This window comes from Palaemon carinicauda, chromosome 30 (assembly GCF_036898095.1).
Source record: "Palaemon carinicauda isolate YSFRI2023 chromosome 30, ASM3689809v2, whole genome shotgun sequence".
Lineage (NCBI taxonomy): Eukaryota > Metazoa > Arthropoda > Malacostraca > Decapoda > Palaemonidae > Palaemon > Palaemon carinicauda.
Window position 1 is genome coordinate 80303484 of NC_090754.1, and position 10000 is coordinate 80313483.

Consider the following 10000-nt stretch of genomic DNA (forward strand, 5'->3'; position numbering starts at 1 on the left):
AACACTGTATTTCTTGGTTTTTTTTCTTTCATGCTAAGGTTTCCGAATATGCATTTTCTCCTTTGAGGAATAAACTCTCTCTCTCTCTCTCTCTCTCTCTCTCTCTCTCTCTCTCTCTCGAGAGAGAGAGAGAGAGAGAGAGAGAGAGAGAGAGAGAGAGAGAGAGAGAGAGAGAGAGAGAGAGAGAGTTCTATAACAGAATCCTTCGCAAATGAGATGTGAACCGGGTGCTGTTTCCAGATGCTGATAGAGCCAATGAGGAGAAAGTGCAGAAGTTAGTGAAAGAGTATAAACGTGTTTAAAGTAAATAGGATTCAAAATTAAGAGCTTGATGGTAAATGGTAACATGGAATGTGGAGAATTGAATATCAATATACAATTGGTTGCATGATATAGTTTTTTGGTATTAAATACAAAGAATTTTTAACAATGGGAAAACAGAAAAGTTACTGAATAGGCTAAGCAAGGATGTTAACAGTGGGAGAAATAGATCATTATTTCTTCATGGAAGCCAAGGTGAGAACATAACATAAATATATATATATATATATATATATATATATATATATATATATATATATATATATGTGTATATATAAAAATAAATAAATATATATATAAATATATATATATATATACATATACATATATATATATATATATATATATATATATATATATATATATATGTATATATATATTTATATATACACATATATTCATATATATATATATATATTCATATATATATATATATATATATATATATATATATATATATATATATATATATATATATATATATATATATACTGTATACAGGCTGATATTGTGCGGATTGTTCCTAAGTGGGCCAATCGACAGCTGGGGTAGAACAGTGAGAGGGCAGTTAAAGTAAGTTACTCATGACCTTTCAAGTACAGACAACTCACAATAAAATGGGAGAGATAAGAGATGCCTAAATTTGAACTAGCATAATTCTAAATTAGACACAATTTTCTATAAAAACTAGGTTCATCCACTATATTGCAGCTTATATGTTTGTCACAGTGACAGATGTGTATATTTTCTTTTCTCTGGTCACTCCATAACTAGAAGAAAAGGCTTAATGTATAATTATATATAGGTAAGCACACATACACACACATACACACACACACACACACACACACACACATATATATATATATATATATATATATATATATATATATATATATATATATATATACATATATATATGTATATATATAATGTATTTATATATAAGATATATATATATATATATATATATATATATATATATATATATATATATATATATATATATATATATATAAAGCGTGGAATGTATGCATATGACTGAAGTTAGGCATGGTAAAAAAATCAGTTATATTCACTAACGTTTGCTTACGTCATCTGAACGTGAGCAGGAAAACCTTCTGTAAAACTGTTCAAGAGTCTCCAAAGTAATCCGACGGGTAAAGAACATCCCATGTGACGAAAATGAAATGTCCGATGTCGGGTGGAACGTGTCTCAGACAATAAAATCATGTCTGACGCAAACCAGCGCAAGCAAACTTCCCTAGTAGTGGTAAGGTCATTGCTTCGTTCATATTGCCTCTGCTTCTGGCATGGCCTTGAACTGTGCTAAGCTTCGTAGGTTAATAGAAGGGAAAAGAGAACTTCAGTTTGTTCCTGAGGAAGGAGATATTGCAAATAAGTATCTGATATACAGAACGTATACGTCAAACTGGAGCACGCACATATAAGCAGGCAACCCACCCACCAGAACACACACTCACACATACACTCAAGTGTATGTATATATATGTATATACTGATACGTACATGTACATATCTATATATACATGTATACACACACAATATATATATATATATATATATATATATATATATATATATATATATATATATATATATATATATATATATATGTTTGTGTGTGTGCGTTGATAAGACTAAAGCTATGATGAGGAAGGAGTATGGAGGGCAGGGAGAGGATAGCCATACATGAATGTGGAGACTCGGTTATAAAACAAGTTGAACAATTTAGATACTTGGGATCTACTATAAGCCAGGGGGGAGGATACAGATCTAAAGTTGAGAATAGGATAAAAACAGGTTGTCTGCACCCTTGTGGAATTACAGACCTCTGAAAATGCAGACAGAATCAGATCTTTTCCCCCTCACAAACATCACTAACGGTACCGCCTAATTGCGCAAAGCGAAGCGAAGGTTTTCTCCAACCTCGACCTCTAGAAGGGTTATTATCAGGTGTCCATGAACCCAGAAGTCATCGCCAAGACCCCCCCTATACCTCCCCTCTTTGATACACACATCTTTTATTACTCCTGTTTTTGCCCTCGTTATGCTGTGTATGTTACGTGGACTACATACTTGTGTTCTCTTCCTCCAAAGAAGAAAATCTCCGTCACCTATACATCGTTCTAGACAACCTACAACAGAACGGCCTTGTAGTCTAATATGACAAGTATACCTTTGGCGCTAATGAAGTATCGTTCTTAGGGCACTCCTGAAGACTTCCACCCACTCCCTGAGAGGGTAGCAGCTGTTCAGAATTTTCCTAAGCCCTACAGTGTCAACTCACTGCAAGAATTCTTAGGCATATTCAACTATTATCACTGTTACATGCCAGCCATCACTGCAACTCCTGCCTCCCTCAAGGGCAAGTCAAAAGACCTGAAGTGTGTCCCCTTCAAGAAGTGGCCTTCTACAATGCAAAGACTGTCCTATCAACTGCTGATGCTCTCAACTTTCCCCTGCCACATGCCCCTCTCCTTCTCTCCACTGATGCCAGCAACGTTGCTGTTGCTGTAGACGTCGAGCAGGTGGTCAACCTTTTCCCCTGCCCATTGGCATTCTTCAGTAGAAAACTGTCCAAGACGGAATCCGGCTACTCTACCTTCCACTGCGAATTGCTGGTGGTGCATTTGGCTGTCCGCCCCTTTCGCCACTTCTTAAAAGGTACGCTCTTCATCATTTGCACAGGCCATATGCCTCTGGTACACGCCTTCACCCAACAGTCTAACGACAGGTCCACCCATCATCGTCAACATCTCTCCACTTTGGCTGAATACAGTTGCACCCTTAAACATGTCCCTGAGAAAATTAATCCCATTGCCAATGCCCTGTCAAGAAACACAATGGCTGCCATTCACCTGGGATTAGATTACAACACCTTGGCTGAAGCCCAATGAAAAGATCCAGAGTACCAAGCATGTAGAGCATCCTGCATATCACTCCATTGCGAAAACGTTGTCCTCGACAACTCCAACACCACTCTCCTCTGCAAAGTCAGTAGGGACAGACCATGACCATGGTTACCTGCTCCCATGCAACGACAGGTGTTTGATTTCATCAATAGCCTCTCACATCCCTCGCACCGATCTACTGCACAGCTACTGAAGACGAAGTTCTTTTGTCATGGCATTACTAAAGATGCTTAGGATTGGGTCTGTGCCTGTGCTTCATGCCAAAAGTACATCGACTCACATAATCAGGAGTGGGCACCTTTCCTCAACCTCAGTGTCATTTTGCCCACATTCATGTCGACATAGTAGGTCTGCTACCCACATCACAAGGATAGCGTTACTGGTTTACGTCACTGACTGTTCCACTCGTTAGCCTGAAGCCATTCCCATATATCAGCCTACTCTCAGGGTGAATAGCAAGATTTGGTATCCCTGAGCATATTACTTGACAGGGATACACCTTTCACCTCTCAATTGTAAACATCATTAGCTAATCTCCTGGGCATCACCTTACATCAGACAACTGCCTAATGGAATGATTAAACATTTTCATCATACCCTCAAAGCAGCTTTGATGTCCTGCTGCAATGACTCCAACTGGATTACTCAGCTTCCTTAGGTACAACTGGGATTAAGGACCACTCCTAAGGATGGCCGGGATATCTGGAAACTGAGATGGTGTATCGTGACCCGTTGGTCGTCCCTGCTGATTTTTTTTTTTCCGTCTGCAACCTGCTCCGACAATCTCAAGCGCCTACGTCACGTTGTGAGAAAATTTACTCCATGCCGCCAGACTTACAAGCTCTCAGCAAAAAAACACATACCGAAAGATTTACATGCCGGAATACGTCTTCCTGTGCAATAAAACTAGCAAGCCACCCCTGACACCCTCTTACATGGGCCCTTACATCGTGATCAGTCACACACTGAAGGCTTTCTTAATTAATATTCAAGGCAAAAAAGACTGGGTCCCCATTGATCGCCTAAAACCTTCGAATCTCCTGCAAGATGACCCGCCTACCGTTCTTTCACATATATGTGAAATAGGGCGCCTTGCCCTATTTCACATATATGTATTTTTAGGGGGGGCATGTACTGCACGTGCTTCATACACGTTTATACAATGTAATGCTATTACTTTAATTATATCTCACTCGCTTCCACACTGATAATAGAACAACCTGCTTGCTATCGCATGTTTTAGTTTGTTTGCATTTTGTGACATTCTTGTTCGCAACTGCTTGAATATAAGCGCGTTATCTGCTTAATAAACGTTATTTGCATTCACCTTCTCTCTCTTCTAGAACCTGACAGTTACGTTGCCACACCACGCTGCTCTTTTTGCTGTCCCTTAGTGTTATTCCCATCATTATTAATTCCAAGTTTCTAATGCAAAAGTTAACACTGGTAGGACCAGAAATGTAGGACTGAAAATAAATATGAGTAAAACTAGGGTAAAATTTAATGAAAAGGCAGAGACAACAAATATGTGTTATGGTTGAACCTCTATTGAATTTTAATAAATATACGTACTTAGGACAGACAGTAAGTGTTTCCAAGGCATGAGACCGAAATTAATAGGATAAAAATGGATGGACAACTTTTGGTAAACAAAATGAGATTATGAAAACTAAAAGGCCACTTTCTATGAAAAGAAAACTATATAATCTGATGGTCCTACTAGTACTACCTTTTGTATTAGCAAATTGGACCCTTACTAAAGCCTTAGAACATAAGCTAGATACAACTGAAAGAACTATGGAAAGAATAATGATGAGAATAACACTAAGAGACAGAAGAGAGCAACATAGATACGAGAGAAAGCTAGTGTAGAGGATATACTAACTTAAGGAAATGAAATGGACAAGGGCAGGACATAGATTAGAGATGAACATTAAGAATTACAAAATTGGTCCCTAGGGGTTACAAAAGAAACAGGAGTAGGAAGAGAAGACGATGGACTGACGAGCAATGAAAATTTGTGGGTATAAACTGGCATAGAAAGATCATAAACAGACGCGTGTGGAAGGACATATAGGAGGACTTCGTCCTGCAGTGGACTAGTTACGGCTGATGATGATGATATACAAGAAATATATATATATATATATATATATATATATATATATATATATATATATATATATATATATATATATATATATATATTTTACCAATTTTAGTGCAATGTTTCATTCTCGGGCAGACTTTCAAGTGTTCACCATGATGATGGCCTCTCAGAATGGCTGAAGAATCATTGCCCGAGAGTTCTTTTATATATATATATATATATATATATATATATATATATATATATATATATATATATATATATATATATATATATATATATATATATATATATATTGTCGAGTTATGGTCTTTAGATTTTATATGCCATGAACTCTGGTTCTTTTAAAAACATATTAGACTGTTCACTTTTAAGTTTCCTTGTTTAATATTTTGTTATAAAGGTATAACATGAAAAATTCTATTAACTTTAAATATATTTACAAACTGAAACAAAACAAAATTAACAAACTTCATGTTTAACACCAGGAATCATAATAATATATAGATATATTGAACATCTAGCACGTATAATCAGGATCAGGAAAAGTACTGCACTTTATTACAGTCTGACGAAGAATCACTTGTGTCAAGATGAAATAATTCAAGATCCAATGACCAAGAGTCTAAGGTTTAGGACCAAGTATGCAGAAGACTAATCCAGGTCTAAGGACTAATCCAGGTCTAAGGACTAATCCAGGTCTAAGGACTAATCCAGGTCTAAGGACTAATCCAGGTCTAAGGAGTTCTGCAAAATATAAACATATTTACAGCTAAAAACTTTATATAATATAATTGATTTCTTGACTGCAGAAGATGCAGTCAATTGCACAATGAAGTGAAACATTGAAAACATTGTTCAAACATTTTAAGCTTTTAACCACAGGTTGACATATTACATTTCCAATTCACAAACAATCTTTATAATTTATACAGTACACACTTGTGAACACTTAATCATTTTAACACATTATATAATACACTAATACATGAAACAATTTATGAAAAGGTGTCTTTTTAGTACTTACTGTTATGGATGGCTAGGTGTCAGGTAGTGATTAGAGAAATGCCGGGGACTCTCCATGTTAAGAAAGAAAAACAAATCAAGGACAACCAAATAAACAGAAATAACTTCTTTAGTCCAGGGAGTGAAAACATAGCCAAGAGATGGCAGCACAGCATTCCTCGACAAACCCCCCTACTAAGTTTGAACGACAGGCAACAAAAAAAAAAAACTATATGCATCTACTGATCATATCTGAACACACATTATCAGACCCTCTTATGTATTCGATAAAGAAAGAATATGGTTGCAAACTTAATGCCCAACGCATAAGGCGGTCATTCTTATTTTTCATACTACTAAGATACTTAAGAGGTGCATGATCAGTTTGAAGAACAAATTCTTTGCCATACAAAAATTCTTTAAATCTTTCTATTCCCCAAACAATAGCAAACAGTTCTTTTTCAATAGTAGAGTAATTTAATTCAGATTTATTTAATTTCCTACCTGCATAGCAAACTGGTTTAAACACACCATCATGATCCTGCAATATAACAGCACCCAAACCATGATAAGACGCATCTGTTCGCAAATAAAACTTCTTTTCTACATCAGGCAACATCAAGATAGGAGATTTTACAAGATGAGCTTTAAGATCATTGAAACATTTAAGTTGATTATCAGACCAATTCAATTTATTACTACAGTTTTTCTTCAATAAATCATTAATTGGAGCAGACAAAATGGAAAAGTTTGGAATAAATCGGTTGTAATATCCTAATGTTCCCATAAATGAACGTAAGTCCTTCTTTGTTGTTGGAACAGGCATATTAACAATATCATCTACTCTGGACCTAATAGGCGATAAACAGTTATTTCCTAGTTTATACCCAAGATACTTTATTTCATTGAATGCAAAGAAACATTTATCAGGACCAGCTGTTAGGCCATGGTCACGAAGTCTTGAAAGAACTAACTTAATATGATTTAGATGATTACTCCAGGATTTACTGAAAATAACAATGTTATCAAAATAACAAGATACATTTGCTAATCCTGACAACACTTTTCGCATCAATCTCACGAATGTTGCACATGCGGTTTTAAGACCAAATGGCATCACTTTAAACTCCATTAACCCATACTTGGTAGAAAAAGCTGTAAATTTCATAGCTCTAGGATCTAATGGAACCTGCCAGTACCCCTTACATAGGTCTAATTCAGTAAAATATTTAGCGCCATTCATTTTATGTAAATCGTCATTTATACTAGGCATCGGTTCTGCATCAAATTCAGAATATTTATTAAGAGCTCTAAAATCAACACATAAACGTATACTTCCATTAGGTTTCCGTACAATAACAACGGGTGAACAATAATCAGAAGTTGAAGGTTGAATAATATCCATATCAATCATTCTATCTACCTCCTTATTGAATTCATCGAGCAAACTTAAAGGAATTGGGTAATTCTTAGCTCTGATTGGTTCATCACTTTGCAATTTTATATTATGAGAAATAGTCTTAGTACGACCAGGTGTATCACTCATGACGTCTGTAAATGACTTCAATAAACCTTCAAGATCATTAATTTTATCATATGACAAAGATTCACAAAAGTTATAATTACCAGAGTCTTCATCTCTTGATGGCAATTCACAACAATTATTGTCAGTAATGGCAATAACAGGCTGTACTTCAGCTTGAAGAGCTGAAAACAAATTTGATGAATTTAAAAGATCATTTACTTCTTGTTGAATTACACTAACCTTAGATCTTCTATGATAAGTCTTAAGCATATTTGCATGATATAACTTTAATCTATTTCCTACTTTGACATAGTAATCAACACCATTAGAATGGACATCAGTGATTATATATGGACCTTTCCATTGCATAAGGAATTTATTTGAACTATTTGGAAGCATAACCAAAACTTCATCATTAACTTTGAATTTACGAGAGGTGGTTTTCTTATCAAAATACTCTTTATATTTCTTGGCACTAACCTTGGCATTATTTACTGCAACTTCAGCCATGCTCTGCAATTTATCTCTAAGGTTAATTATGTATTGATAACTAGTAGTTAATTCTCCATCAATACTATTATTAGATACCAATTCATGCAAAATATGTAATGGACCTCTTACATTTCGACCGTACAGCAATTCAAAAGGACTGAACTTTAAACTATCATTTGGAATTTCCCGATATGCAAATAAGGCAACATTAATGTATTTATCCCATTCATTCGGATTATCAATACAAATTTTCTTTAGCATATTTTTCAAAGTTCCATTCATACGTTCAACCATTCCGTTACAAGATGCATGATAAGGACTGGTGTAAATGGCTTTGATACATAATAATTTATTAATTTCAGACATAAGATCAGACTTGAATTGAGTGCCACGATCACTAAGGATTTCTTTGGGTATACCAACTCTACAAAATATCTCCATTAATGCCTCCGCTACAGAAACTGTATCAATATTGCGTAAAGCAACTGCTTCGGGATACCGAGTAGCCATATCTATCACCGTAAGAATATACTTATGACCTTTCTTAGTACAAGGAGTGATAGGACCAACTAGATCAATAGCAATACGTGAAAAAGGTTCATTAACAATGGGCATTGGCACTAAAGGTACTTTCTTTGGTTTACTGCTGAACTTTTGACACGAATGACAAGATTTACAAAATCTATGTATATCTAAGCTTGCCCTCGGCCAATAGAATTTCTGCATGATCTTATCTATAGTCTTACGAGATGAAAAGTGTCCCGCCAACAAAGACTCATGTGCTAACTTCATTATTATATTACGGTACTGAACTGGCACAACTAACTGTAATTTTCCCACATCTTCAGGTTTACTACTTTCAAGACACTTGCGATATATTAAATCTCCAATATTTACGTACTTAACTGTCCGACATTTTAAGGTTACACTTTCTTCGTTATCAAGCAACTTACGGATACTAGCAAGTGAAGGACATTCTTTTTGATACTCACTAAATTCATCAGAATTAAGACCATATTCCTTATCCAAAGATTCAAGATTACTAGACATAGGACGCTCCTTTACTTTATCCTTAGCTTTTGCTCTCGTTACAACATTAACGTTAATGTTACGATCAGAAACAAACTCATCACCGTTTATTAAACTTAAACCTGCATCAACATTATGTTTAAGTCCAGGTATAAGACCAATAATGACATCTGCGCAACGTATGGGGGCAACAATAGCTTTAACTTTACCAGAAAAGAATTTAGATTCAACAATTGTATGCACTGTATTTAGGTACAAAGGTCTACCAAGATAGTCATAAACTTTCACTTTTCTGCCACGAGGATAATTTAAAGGTACTAATGTATCTCTAACAACCACGGTATTGCACCCAGTATCAAAAACTATCTCAACTGACTGGTCAAAAATCTTTCCATCGGTATCAGTTACACAATTATGCAATTTTTCTTCACGGCCAAGTACTACACCTATTTTAGGCACTACTTTATCAGATTTCTTATTTAATTTGTACACAGGGCAATTAGGACGAATATGACCAACTTCACCACAATGATGACATTTAACATTAGAATCAGATTTAGTTACCGAATTCGAAACTTTAGG

At 35.3% G+C, this 10000-nt stretch overlaps 1 protein-coding gene across 1 annotated transcript in view; it reads right to left on the reverse strand.

Annotated features, from left to right (window-relative positions):
- Positions 1-5711: 5711 nt before the first annotated feature.
- Positions 5712-10000, reverse strand: part of LOC137623322 (uncharacterized) — a 5166-nt gene continuing 877 nt past the window's right edge. Inside the window, exons 1-2 of the mRNA XM_068354124.1 lie at positions 6395-10000; positions 5712-6114 (exon numbers count right to left, since the gene is read on the reverse strand). The exon at positions 6395-10000 is cut by the window's right edge and continues 877 nt beyond it. Coding sequence (XP_068210225.1) covers positions 6602-10000 — 3399 coding nt within the window. The 3' untranslated portion in view covers positions 5712-6114; positions 6395-6601. The remainder of the gene's footprint in view (positions 6115-6394) is intronic.